Raw genomic sequence first — 13,934 nt, 5'->3', positions numbered from 1 at the left:
ATAATTGGAGGTGTGATGAAGGTGTGGTTGGAGGTATAATTGGAGATGAGATGAAGACCTGTCTGGAGGTTTGGTTGGAGGTATAATTGGAGATGTCAGGAGGTATAATTGGAGATGTCTGGAGGTGTGGTTGGAGATGTCTCGAGGTGTGGTTGGATGTATAAGTGGAGATGTCTGGAGGTGCGGTTGGAGGTATTATTGGAGATGTCTGGAGGTTTGGTTGGAGGTATAATTGGAGATGTCTGGATGTGTGGTTGGAGGTATAATTGGAGATGTCTGGAGGTGTATGTCAGGAACCGGCCCCGCGGCGCACCTGCAGATATGTTTTCCGACTGCGGGTTTGACCAGATCGAGAGGGGAAGCAGCCTTAGTCGAGCTAACACAAGGCTGTGACCCCTCAAACACTTCTCACTGCCACCACTAGCTGTTGCTAGACACACTCCTCACTCTGATGTCAAGCTACTTGCACTGGCGTTTTCGTACGTTGGGTCAGTGCGCGCTTTAGGCCAACGTCTGACAAACGCCCCACACACACGCACAATTGCAATCTTACACTGTAGGGAAGCAAAACCACTAACAGTCGTTCCGAACGATACTGTTAGCCACTCCGAGACTTCCCACTCTGCTGTCGAGCGCGGAAGTGCCCCATACACACAATGCAATTACAATCTTATACGGTAGTGTTGCTCAATCATACAATCAGGCATGGACTTATACACTGTTACACTTCAGTCTCTTCTACTAGGCTATGAGTGTTAGTTTAGTACAGCAGAAGTCAAACTTATTAAATAACGATTTAATATTCCAGGAAAAAAGTGGAACAATGCAGAAAATAATATATACAAAAGATTTACAAAAACAAAGTAAAAAGTTACAAAATAAAAGTTACAAGGCCACACAACAAGACAAGTTGCAAAAATAAAAGGGAAATAAAAAACGTTACCAGCGTATAGATCTGGACGTTGGTTGGCGGGAGAACGCCGTTTCCGATTCGATCGGGATCATCCCTAGCTATGCGCTACCTCCAAGAGAAAATAATTTTTAGGCATCTGGCCCTGCTTTTTATACTGAGAGATATGCCTGGAGGCTGCAACTTTATTGGGAAGGGGAGGAACTAGTGTTAATTAACTTTTCAGACATTTCCCAGATTGGTCAGTTTGTCATATCCTTTAGTGATATGCGAACTTCACAGGTTTTTCCGGTCCCACTTTTGATCTTGGCAGATTTCAAACACTCAAACGCTTCCAGCACAATGTTCAGCCCACAGGTAAAATTTGTATCTTAACACACACATCAAAAGATCCCTGTGTAAGGCTTCCTGCTTCTTCAACATCCCAGCAGGCTGTCATATGTAAAGTCCAAGGCTTTTCCTGTCCACTTTGAACTTGGCAAGCTCAATTAGTCAGATTGTATTTTGGCCAACAGGCAGCTGTTTACAGGAATACAAAGATCAAAAGCCATGCAGAACAGCCTATTCTTCCTCAAGTGGCTGCTACTTAGCAGTTCCCTGCTACCCCAGGAACTTAATGCAAACGTAGGTTCATCCACATATGGACAATCACCTTACCAGCTTCCTTGAGCCAGGTGACAATACCTTCACAAGCCAGCTGCACGACTGGCCTCTTAACATACATACACATCTGAGGTAGTACCCAGTAGACAGAAAAATGAAAGAAATATGTTCCTGTATTATCCTTAACATCATAACTAGCTGCGATATCATGACAGTGTGGTTGGATGTATAATTGGAGATGTGTGGAGGTGTGGTTGGAGGTATATATTGGAGATGTCTGGAGGTGTGGTTGGAGGTATATATTGGAGATGTCTGGAGGTGTGGTTGGAGGTATATATTGGAGATGTCTGGAGGTGTGGTTGGAGGTATAATTGGAGATGTCTGGAGGTGTGGTTGGATGTATAATTGGAGATGTCTGGAGGTGTGGTTGGATGTATAATTGGAGATGTGTGGAGGTGTGGTTGGAGGTATAATTGGAGATGTCTGGAGGTGTGGTTAGAGGTATAATTGGAGGTGTGGTTGGAGATATAATTGGAAATATCTGGAGGTGTGGTTGCTGGGCGTTTCTCTTGCCCCCAGATGTTTTGGCTGCAAGGTGTTCCTCTTTTTCTGTCAGAAAGTTGCAGTTGTATGATATGTACTGTCATTACAGTGCAGATAGTTTGAGGTATTTGCTGACTGACCATTTTTGCCATCTCCAGGCTATCGAGGAGGGGAACCTGGATTCCTTGGATCACTCAGATTTCCAGAACACAGACATTCCTTTTGAGGTTCCGCTCCCCGCTAAGCAGCACATTTCGGTGAGAAGAGTGTAAATGTATAAGAGCCCATAAATCTGAAGCGTTTCCCCGCAGGCGAGTCGGGTGGGGAGGCGATGCCCATTCCTACTCTTACTTTGGCTTCCACTGCAACCCAATTCTAGACGCAGCATACACTCAAATCAATATACGGTAGTTGTGCATAGCTAAGTGATTCAGGTGTGTACTCATATCACTGCAAGCACCGGCAAGCCCCTCCACCCTCCGATCCATCTCCACCCCCTGCACTGTGCTCCTCCTCCCCATGAATCTTCACCCCCCCCCCCCCCCCCCCCCGTGCCACTGCCCATCCATCTCCACCACCCAAACTACACTCCTCCCCATCCATTTATCTCCACCCCCTGCATTGTACTCCCCCCCCCCCCCCATCCACTTCTGACACTGTGCTCCTCCCCAGCCATCTATCTCCACCCTATCCTGTGCTCCTCCCCACCCATACCGCAGTCACTAATTATTTCTGCCCTGCCCCAGTCATCCTTATCTTCAGTCCTGCTAGACCTGCCATGGTCATCCTGGGGAGACACATATAAGGTTTACTTCCCGCTGGTGAATTGAACCCTTTGTCCCGAGATGGGCTTTAATACCAATGTGAAGAGCAATCACATACTGTATGAATGCCTAGGGGAGCAACCTCTTAAAGCCCAGGTCCTGGCAAGCGAGCCAAACCTCTTCATGTACCCTGAAGACATGTCAGGTGTAATAGGGCAGCCACATACCTCTACATATAGAGCTGGTCACATGGCCACAGTTCTCGAATCCCCGTTACACCCTCTCTGCTCACATCCTGTTGACTGTGCCACCCCTTCTGCGGTAGGTGGAGAAGCGCGAGGAAGTCCGGGAGTGGGTTTTGGCCATCTCCATGGATCAGCGAGTGGATCAGGTCCTTCCATTAGATGAACGAGGAACCTACGAAGCATCCCTGGTAGCAGCAAACAGTGGAATCCACTCTCTACCCTGCCTGATCACGGGTGAGACCTCGGTCCATTGTGGGAAATGAACTCTGTAATTTGTATTCTAAGATCACTGGCTTCTGATGTAGTGTTTTTGAAGGACTCAATCTCAATGCTCATACAGTATATTGTGTTATTTCTATGGAGATGGGCAGGAATGTAACCTGCATCTCATATAGCTAGACATGCTGGTGATGAGAAGACTGAAGGGCATCCAGCTGGAGACTTCCATCCCTGGTATGGAAGGTTGGTGGTAATAGTTCAGAGGGTCCTCCAGCTGGAGATGTCTGAACTAACACCACCAACCTCCAGACAAGCGACAGACATCTCAGGCTGGAAGATCCTCTGTCCCTAGTCTGGAGGTTGCTGAAAATAGTTCAGAGTGCCCTCCAGCTGGAGAGATCTGTCGCTAGTCTGGAGGTTGGTGGTGATAGCTCAGAGGATCTTCCAGCTGGAGATGTCTGTCCCTAGTCTGGAGGTTGGTGGTGATAGCACAGAGGATCCTCCAGCTGGAGATGTCTGTCCTTAGTCTGGAGGTTGGTGGTGATAGCACAGAGGATCCTCCAGCTGGAGATGTCTGTCCTTAGTCTGGAGGTTGGTGGTGATAGAAATCTCCAGCTGGAAGAGCCTCTGAGCTATCACCACCAACCTCCAGACTAAGGACAGACATCTCCAGCTGGAGGATCCTCTGTGCTATCACCACCAACCTCCAGACTAAGGACAGACATCTCCAGCTGGAGGATCCTCTGAGCTATCACCACCAACCTCCAGACTAGGGACAGAAATCTCCAGCTGGAAGAGCCTCTGAGCTGTCCCTAGTCTGGAGGTTGGTGGTGATAGCTCAGAGGATCCTCCAGCTGGAGATGTCTGTCCCTAGTCTGGAGGTTGGTGGTGATAGCTCAGAGGATCCTCCAGCTGGAGATGCTCTGTCCCTAGTCTGGAGGTTGGTGGAGATAGCTCAGAGGGTACTCCAGCTGGAGAGGTCTGTCACTAGTCTGGAGGTTGGTGGAGATAGTTCTGAGGGTCCTCCAGCTGGAGATGTCTGTCCCTAGTCTGGAGGTTGGTGGAGATAGTTCAGAGGGTCCTCCAGCTGGAAATGTCTGTACCTAGTCTGGAGGTTGGTGGTGATAGCTCAGAGGATCTTCCAGCTGGAGATGTCTGTCGCTAGTCTGGAGGTTGGTGGTGATAGCTCAGAGGATCCCCCAGCTGGAGATGTCTGTCCCTAGTCTGGAGGTTGGTGGTAATAGCTCAGAGGATCCTCCAGCTGGGGATGTCTGTCACTAGTCTGAAAGTTGGTGATGATAGCTCAGAGGATCTTCCAGCTGGAGATGTCTGTCCCTAGTCTGGAGGTTGGTGGTGATAGCTCAGAGGATCCCCCAGCTGGAGATGTCTGTCCCTAGTCTGGAGGTTGGTGGTGATAGCTCAGAGGATCCTCCAGCTGGAGATGTCTGTCACTAGTCTGGAGGTTGGTGGTGATAGCTCAGAGGGTCCTGCAGCTGGAGAGGTCTGTCGCTAGTCTGGAGGTTGGTGGTGATAGCTCAGAGGGCCCTCCAGCTGGAGATGTCTGTCCCTAGTCTGGAGGTAGATGGAGATAGTACGCAGGAACATTGAGCTGAAAGGTTTGTCATGTTATAGATTGTCAAAGTCACCTTTTGCCGATTCTCTGCAGGGTATCCTGTCCTTCGCAATAAGGTGGAATTTAAGCAGCCGGGAAAAGCTGCCAATAAAGAAGACTGGAACAAATTTCTCATGGCCATTAAGGTGTGTGTCTCCTGGTGTGCTACTCTCCACCTCCTAACCTTCTTGTCCTTTCTTTGCTTTACATGTAGTCTCCTCTTCCTTCCAACATCATCCTCCATCGCTCCCACCCTCTTGTGTGCTCTCTGCTGTAGTACACTCCTATCTCTCTCACCCTCCACGGTCTTGTGTGCTCTCAGCTACAGTACACTCCTATCTCTCTCACCCTCCACGGTCTTGTGTGCTCTCAGCTACAGTACACTCCTATCTCTCTCACCCTCCACGGTCTTGTGTGCTCTCAGCTACAGTACACTCCTATCTCTCTCACCCTCCACGGTCTTGTGTGCTCTCAGCTACAGTACACTCCTCTATCTCTCTCACCCTCCAAGGTCTTGTGTGCTCTCAGCTACAGTACACTCCTCTATCTCTCTCACCCTCCACGGTCTTGTGTGCTCTCAGCTACAGTACACTCCTCTATCTCTCTCACCCTCCACGGTCTTGTGTGCTCTCAGCTACAGTACACTCCTCTATCTCTCTCACCCTCCACGGTCTTGTGTGCTCTCTTCTGTAGTACACTCCTCTATCTCTCTCACCCTCCACGGTCTTGTGTGCTCTCAGCTACAGTACACTCCTCTATCTCTCCCACCCTCCACGGTCTTGTGTGCTCTCAGCCACAGTACACTCCTCTATCTCTCTCACCCTCCACGGTCTTGTGTGCTCTCAGCCACAGTACACTCCTCTATCTCTCTCACCCTCCACGGTCTTGTGTGCTCTCTTCTGTAGTACACTCCTCTATCTCTCTCACCCTCCACGGTCTTGTGTGCTCTCAGCTACAGTACACTCCTCTATCTCTCTCACCCTCCACGGTCTTGTGTGCTCTCAGCCACAGTACACTCCTCTATCTCTCTCACCCTCCACGGTCTTGTGTGCTCTCAGCTACAGTACACTCCTCTATCTCTCTTACCCTCCACGGTCTTGTGTGCTCTCAGCCACAGTACACTCCTCTATCTCTCCCACCCTCCACGGTCTTGTGTGCTCTCAGCTACAGTACACTCCTCTATCTCTCCCACCCTCCACGGTCTTGTGTGCTCTCAGCCACAGTACACTCCTCTATCTCTCCCACCCTCCACGGTCTTGTGTGCTCTCAGCTACAGTACACTCCTCTATCTCTCTCACCCTCCACGGTCTTGTGTGCTCTCTTCTGTAGTACACTCCTCTATCTCTCTCACCCTCCACGGTCTTGTGTGCTCTCAGCTACAGTACACTCCTCTATCTCTCTCACCCTCCACGGTCTTGTGTGCTCTCAGCTACAGTACACTCCTCTATCTCTCCCACCCTCCACGGTCTTGTGTGCTCTCTTCTGTAGTACACTCCTATCTCTCCCACCCTCCACGGTCTTGTGTGCTCTCAGCTACAGTACACTCCTCTATCTCTCTCACCCTCCACGGTCTTGTGTGCTCTCAGCTACAGTACACTCCTCTATCTCTCTCACCCTCCACGGTCTTGTGTGCTCTCTTCTGCAGTACACTCCTCTATCTCTCCCACCCTCCACGGTCTTGTGTGCTCTCAGCTACAGTGCACTCCTCTATCTCTCCCACCCTCCACGGTCTTGTGTGGTCTCAGCTACAGTACACTCCTATCTCTCCCACCCTCCACGGTCTTGTGTGCTCTCAGCTACAGTACACTCCTCTATCTCTCCCACCCTCCACGGTCTTGTGTGGTCTCAGCTACAGTACACTCCTATCTCTCCCACCCTCCACGGTCTTGTGTGCTCTCAGCTACAGTACACTCCTCTATCTCTCCCACCCTCCACGGTCTTGTGTGTTCTCAGCCACAGTACACTCCTCTATCTCTCTCACCCTCCACGGTCTTGTGTGCTCTCTTCTGTAGTACACTCCTATCTCTCTCACCCTCCACGGTCTTGTGTGCTCTCAGCTACAGTACACTCCTCTATCTCTCCCACCCTCCACGGTCTTGTGTGCTCTCAGCCACAGTACACTCCTCTATCTCTCTCACCCTCCACGGTCTTGTGTGCTCTCAGCCACAGTACACTCCTCTATCTCTCTCACCCTCCACGGTCTTGTGTGCTCTCAGCCACAGTACATTCCTCTATCTCTCCCACCCTCCACGGTCTTGTGTGCTCTCAGCTACAGTACACTCCTCTATCTCTCTCACCCTCCACGGTCTTGTGTGCTCTCAGCTACAGTACACTCCTCTATCTCTCTCACCCTCCACGGTCTTGTGTGCTCTCAGCCACAGTACACTCCTCTATCTCTCTCACCCTCCACGGTCTTGTGTTCTCTCAGCTACAGTACACTCCTCTATCTCTCTCACCCTCCACGGTCTTGTGTGCTCTCAGCTACAGTACACTCCTCTATCTCTCTCACCCTCCACGGTCTTGTGTGCTCTCAGCCACAGTACACTCCTCTATCTCTCTCACCCTCCACGGTCTTGTGTGCTCTCAGCTACAGTACACTCCTCTATCTCTCTCACCCTCCACGGTCTTGTGTGCTCTCAGCTACAGTACACTCCTCTATCTCTCCCACCCTCCACGGTCTTGTGTGTTCTCAGCCACAGTACACTCCTCTATCTCTCTCACCCTCCACGGTCTTGTGTGCTCTCTTCTGTAGTACACTCCTATCTCTCTCACCCTCCACAGTCTTGTGTGCTCTCTGCTGTAGTACACTCCTCTATCTCTCCCACCCTCCACGGTCTTGTGTGCTCTCAGCCACAGTACACTCCTATCTCTCTCACCCTCCACGGTCTTGTGTGCTCTCAGCTACAGTACACTCCTCTATCTCTCTCACCCTCCACGGTCTTGTGTGCTCTCTTCTGTAGTACACTCCTCTATCTCTCTCACCCTCCGCGGTCTTGTGTGCTCTCAGCCACAGTACACTCCTCTATCTCTCTCACCCTCCACGGTCTTGTGTGCTCTCAGCTACAGTACACTCCTCTATCTCTCTCACCCTCCACGGTTTTGTGTGCTCTCAGCTACAGTACACTCCTCTATCTCTCTCACCCTCCACTGTCTTGTGTGCTCTCAGCCACAGTAAACTCCTCTATCTCTCTCACCCTCCACGGTCTTGTGTGCTCTCAGCTACAGTACACTCCTCTATCTCTCTCACCCTCCACGGTCTTGTGTGCTCTCTTCTGTAGTACACTCCTCTATCTCTCTCACCCTCCACGGTCTTGTGTGCTCTCAGCTACAGTACACTCCTCTATCTCTCTCACCCTCCACGGTCTTGTGTGCTCTCAGCTACAGTACACTCCTCTATCTCTCCCACACTCCACGGTCTTGTGTGCTCTCAGCTACAGTACACTCCTCTATCTCTCTCACCCTCCACGGTCTTGTGTGCTCTCAGCTACAGTACACTCCTCTATCTCTCCCACACTCCACGGTCTTGTGTGCTCTCAGCTACAGGACACTCCTCTATCTCTCTCACCCTCCACGGTCTTGTGTGCTCTCTGCCACAGTACACTCCTCTATCTCTCTCACCCTCCACGGTCTTGTGTGCTCTCAGCTACAGTACACTCCTCTATCTCTCTCACCCTCCACGGTCTTGTGTGCTCTCACCCACAGTACACTCCTCTATCTCTCTCACCCTCCACGGTCTTGTGTGCTCTCAGCTACAGTACACTCCTCTATCTCTCTCACCCTCCACGGTCTTGTGTGCTCTCTTCTGTAGTACACTCCTCTATCTCTCTCACCCTCCACGGTCTTGTGTGCTCTCAGCCACAGTACACTCCTCTATCTCTCTCACCCTCCACTGTCTTGTGTGCTCTCAGCCACAGTAAACTCCTCTATCTCTCTCACCCTCCACGGTCTTGTGTGCTCTCAGCCACAGTACACTCCTCTATCTCTCTCACCCTCCACGGTCTTGTGTGCTCTCAGCTACAGTACACTCCTCTATCTCTCTCACCCTCCACGGTCTTGTGTGCTCTCTTCTGTAGTACACTCCTCTATCTCTCTCACCCTCCACGGTCTTGTGTGCTCTCAGCTACAGTACACTCCTCTATCTCTCTCACCCTCCACGGTCTTGTGTGCTCTCAGCTACAGTACACTCCTCTATCTCTCCCACACTCCACGGTCTTGTGTGCTCTCTTCTGTAGTACACTCCTATCTCTCCCACCCTCCACGGTCTTGTGTGCTCTCAGCTACAGTACACTCCTCTATCTCTCTCACCCTCCACGGTCTTGTGTGCTCTCAGCTACAGTACACTCCTCTATCTCTCTCACCCTCCACGGTCTTGTGTGCTCTCTTCTGCAGTACACTCCTCTATCTCTCCCACCCTCCACGGTCTTGTGTGCTCTCAGCTACAGTGCACTCCTCTATCTCTCCCACCCTCCACGGTCTTGTGTGGTCTCAGCTACAGTACACTCCTATCTCTCCCACCCTCCACGGTCTTGTGTGCTCTCAGCTACAGTACACTCCTCTATCTCTCCCACCCTCCACGGTCTTGTGTGGTCTCAGATACAGTACACTCCTATCTCTCCCACCCTCCACGGTCTTGTGTGCTCTCAGCTACAGTACACTCCTCTATCTCTCCCACCCTCCACGGTCTTGTGTGTTCTCAGCCACAGTACACTCCTCTATCTCTCTCACCCTCCACGGTCTTGTGTGCTCTCTTCTGTAGTACACTCCTATCTCTCTCACCCTCCACGGTCTTGTGTGCTCTCTGCTGTAGTACACTCCTCTATCTCTCCCACCCTCCACGGTCTTGTGTGCTCTCAGCCACAGTACACTCCTCTATCTCTCTCACCCTCCACGGTCTTGTGTGCTCTCAGCTACAGTACACTCCTCTATCTCTCTCACCCTCCACGGTCTTGTGTGCTCTCAGCTACAGTACACTCCTCTATCTCTCCCACCCTCCACGGTCTTGTGTGTTCTCAGCCACAGTACACTCCTCTATCTCTCTCACCCTCCACGGTCTTGTGTGCTCTCTTCTGTAGTACACTCCTCTATCTCTCTCACCCTCCACGGTCTTGTGTGCTCTCAGCTACAGTACACTCCTCTATCTCTCTCACCCTCCACGGTCTTGTGTGCTCTCAGCTACAGTACACTCCTCTATCTCTCTCACCCTCCACGGTCTTGTGTGCTCTCAGCTACAGTGTACTCCTCTATCTCTCTCACCCTCCACGGTCTTGTGTGCTCTCAGCTACAGTGTACTCCTCTATCTCTCTCACCCTCCACGGTCTTGTGTGCTCTCAGCTACAGTACACTCCTCTATCTCTCTCACCCTCCACGGTCTTGTGTGCTCTCAGCTACAGTACACTCCTCTATCTCTCTCACCCTCCACGGTCTTGTGTGCTCTCAGCTACAGTACACTCCTCTATCTCTCTCACCCTCCACGGTCTTGTGTGCTCTCTTCTGTAGTACACTCCTCTATCTCTCTCACCCTCCACGGTCTTGTGTGCTCTCTGCTGTAGTACACTCCTCTATCTCTCCCACCCTCCACGGTCTTGTGTGCTCTCAGACACAGTACACTCCTCTATCTCTCTCACCCTCCACGGTCTTGTGTGCTCTCAGCTACAGTACACTCCTCTATCTCTCTTACCCTCCACGGTCTTGTGTGCTCTCAGCCACAGTACACTCCTATCTCTCCCACCCTCCACGGTCTTGTGTGCTCTCAGCCACAGTACACTCCTCTATCTCTCCCACCCTCCACGGTCTTGTGTGCTCTCAGCCACAGTACACTCCTCTATCTCTCTCACCCTCCACGGTCTTGTGTGCTCTTAGCTACAGTACACTCCTCTATCTCTCTCACCCTCCACGGTCTTGTGTGCTCTCAGCCACAGTACACTCCTCTATCTCTCTCACCCTCCACGGTCTTGTGTGCTCTCAGCTGCAGTACACTCCTCTATCTCTATCACCCTCCACGGTCTTGTGTGCTCTCAGCTACAGTACACTCCTCTATCTCTCTCACCCTTCACGGTCTTGTGTGCTCTCAGCTACAGTACACTCCTCTATCTCTCTCACCCTCCACGGTCTTGTGTGCTCTCAGCTACAGTACACTCCTCTATCTCTCCCACCCTCCACGGTCTTGTGTGCTCTCAGCTACAGTACACTCCTCTATCTCTCTCACCCTCCACGGTCTTGTGTGCTCTCAGCTACAGTACACTCCTCTATCTCTCCCACCCTCCACGGTCTTGTGTGCTCTCAGCCACAGTACACTCCTCTATCTCTCTCACCCTCCACGGTCTTGTGTGCTCTCAGCTACAGTACACTCCTCTATCTCTCCCACCCTCCACGGTCTTGTGTGCTCTCAGCTACAGTACACTCCTCTATCTCTCCCACCCTCCATGGTCTTGTGTGGTCTCTCATACCATCCATGTGTTCTCCACAGTCTCTCACTGCTCTTTGTTTCTATGTGGTTTGCAGACCAGTCACAGTCCGGAATGTCAGGATGTGTTGAAGTTCATCAGCCGATGGTGTGGAGGTCTCCCGAATACCAGCTTCTCTTTCCAGTGACCACCCTGATGTTTCCTGATAATAAATGTGCAGAATGTGTCTCCTGACTGAATTATTCTGCAACTATAACACTAAGCCATGGGCGGGGGGGGGGTCAAAGAATGACTTCTGGTCATATTCCACAGGGGCGGAGCTTCACAGAGGAAACAGGAAGTCATACGAGCATCAGACATATTTCTAGAGCTCTCAGATATCAGTACATCTCACATCCTAGTAATGTTTCAAATATGCTTCCCCCCCCCACACACACACACACACACACATGCAAAATCGCATTTTAACAGAAAACCAGTTAGTAAATGGAGTGGATCACAATTCAATGTCATTTCACTGAAAAGCAAAACCTGCTGGGGTAATGCACAGAACAAGTGTATACAGGGTGTCCTCACTGTGTGTTATATTGGGTGTTACCCTCACCCCAGGGTGTCCTCACTGTGTGTTATATTGGGTGTTACCCTCACCCCAGGGTGTCCTCACTGCATCATAGCATGTACAGAAGTGTGGTGCCAGCCTTCTATTCGGTGTTACCCTCTGTAACAGTCCAGCCCCGCGATCCCGTCTACAAGACGTTAAAAGAATAGTCGCCTCCGATGGAGGAAGTACGGTGAGCAGACTGACCATAACAATTGGTTGCAACACTGTCAACAATATGTAATGTGACAATCCCTCACCAATCCCGTATTACTAGGCCACTGTTGCCATGCAGGTCTCATGCACTAGAGACTTCTGGAGGCAGATTTGCTGTGTGCTTAGTAAACGGTTAAGATTGGTTGGAGGTGCCCATACATGTACAATCCTGATTGTATGTACAATCGGTAAACTAAAAATATCGATTTTGCGCTGGAAATCGGGTACTTTCACTGCCACCACTCTCTTGTGTTCAGGTAGGAAAGAGACTCTCGCTAGCTATTCCTAGAAGGAAGAAAACGGTTATTTACAACCTAACTAGCAAACGAAAAGCACATAATAAAACAATGCGGTAATATGACTGACTCTCCAGAGGGCAGATTCGTTATAGCAGCAATCAGATGACCAGAACAGGCACAAGACTGAACGATAAAATCATTAGTTTTATTCTAAAACTACATACACACAGCTTACTTTAGTCCACAGATAGATATACCTGTCCGGCAGAACAGATTGGTTTGATAGAGAGTAGAGATGAACAGAAACAGAATGTCTTAATATACAGATCAAATACCGTTATTGGTAGTCCATGCGGCAATCGCGAGTCTTTGGCAGAAAGTCCAAGATGGCGGTTGCCATGCAGCCAGAGGCCTTTGGCAAAATCACTTGGATCATTTCTCACAGTGTCCAGCTGGCTGCCAGTTGATGTTAACTCGGCGTCAGATTTTATCAATTGGACTTTGTACAGCTGGGCCCAGTGTCATTGGGGTTTTATTCCTCACTGTAGATGGGAGGGGTTATGACACGTACAAGTCCCGCCTTGTGAAATTTGAATAGGGTCAGTTCCCCATTAGACAGGGAGAGATTTTGGCCCAATTCCTGTTTTGCCCGCTTTCTCCGTGCCCATAGGTCACATCAAGAAACAGAATGAATATTCACAATCAGCCTAATTGTATGAATCTCCTGATACTAAACACGAGTGGTCAGGGGTGAATTGTGACCCCAAAATGCATATCTCTGCTTTGGGAGGGCTTACCGTGAATTCGGAAACATCCAATCGTGTGGTTTGTTCCGAATTTCATAATAAGCGGGTTCTAGCGGCCATTGCCTGTTTGGAAAGTCATATTTATGACAAAAGATGGATGTCATATTTGTGAGGTCACGAGAAGGTTTCCTAGGGCAGTGAAAAGGCCAGCTGTTTTCTTCTGCAGGATGCTAGCAGGACCCCCTGGTGGTTGGCGCTTTTCATGTATGGCACTCTGAGATAGTGCCTTTTGGCTGCTGTGGACGAAGGTGTCAAGAATACAGACACCATTCTCCCAGAAGCTTGGGTTGTACAATTTATGTCAAGCTCATATCTGACTTCATCTGATGGATGATCCATATACTTTCCAGGGATGCTTGGGAACAGCTGTCACACCTACCTGTAAAAGGTTCCGTAATTGAAAGCTATCAGTGATTGCTGGTAGAGCCAGAGAGTAGGGAGAAAATGTGGATTTAAAAAAAAGTCGTTTATACTTGCAATGAAATTTGCATTTGTGTCTCCACGACGCACAAGCGGTTTTCTCGGCAACCGTGTGAGCGTCACACCCTCACCTCAGGGTGTCCTCACTGTGTGACACGTTCTGTACAGGAGAAGTGTGGTGCCTTATACTGGGTGTTACCCTCACCCCAGGGTGTCCTCACTGTGTGACACGTTCTGTACAGGAGAAGTGTGGTGCCTTATACTGGGTGTTACCCTCACCCCAGGGTGTCCTCACTGTGTGACACGTTCTGTACAGGAGAAGTGTGGTGCCTTATACTGGGTGTTACCCTCACCT

At 50.3% G+C, this 13,934-nt stretch overlaps 1 protein-coding gene across 1 annotated transcript in view; it reads left to right on the top strand.

Annotated features, from left to right (window-relative positions):
* The window catches only part of IFT172 (intraflagellar transport 172), a 619,018-nt gene extending 607,492 nt beyond the window's left edge, over positions 1–11,526 (top strand). The window contains exons 45-48 of the mRNA XM_068279802.1: positions 2,215–2,313; positions 3,146–3,299; positions 4,951–5,042; positions 11,398–11,526. Of these exons, the coding sequence (XP_068135903.1) occupies positions 2,215–2,313; positions 3,146–3,299; positions 4,951–5,042; positions 11,398–11,487 (435 nt within the window). The 3' untranslated portion in view covers positions 11,488–11,526. The remainder of the gene's footprint in view (positions 1–2,214; positions 2,314–3,145; positions 3,300–4,950; positions 5,043–11,397) is intronic.
* Positions 11,527–13,934: the final 2,408 nt, after the last annotated feature.

This window comes from Hyperolius riggenbachi, chromosome 4 (genome assembly GCF_040937935.1).
Source record: "Hyperolius riggenbachi isolate aHypRig1 chromosome 4, aHypRig1.pri, whole genome shotgun sequence".
NCBI classification, from domain to species: Eukaryota; Metazoa; Chordata; class Amphibia; order Anura; family Hyperoliidae; genus Hyperolius; species Hyperolius riggenbachi.
The sequence above is the reverse complement of the archived record's forward strand: the minus strand, read 5'-3'. Positions and strand labels throughout refer to the sequence as shown.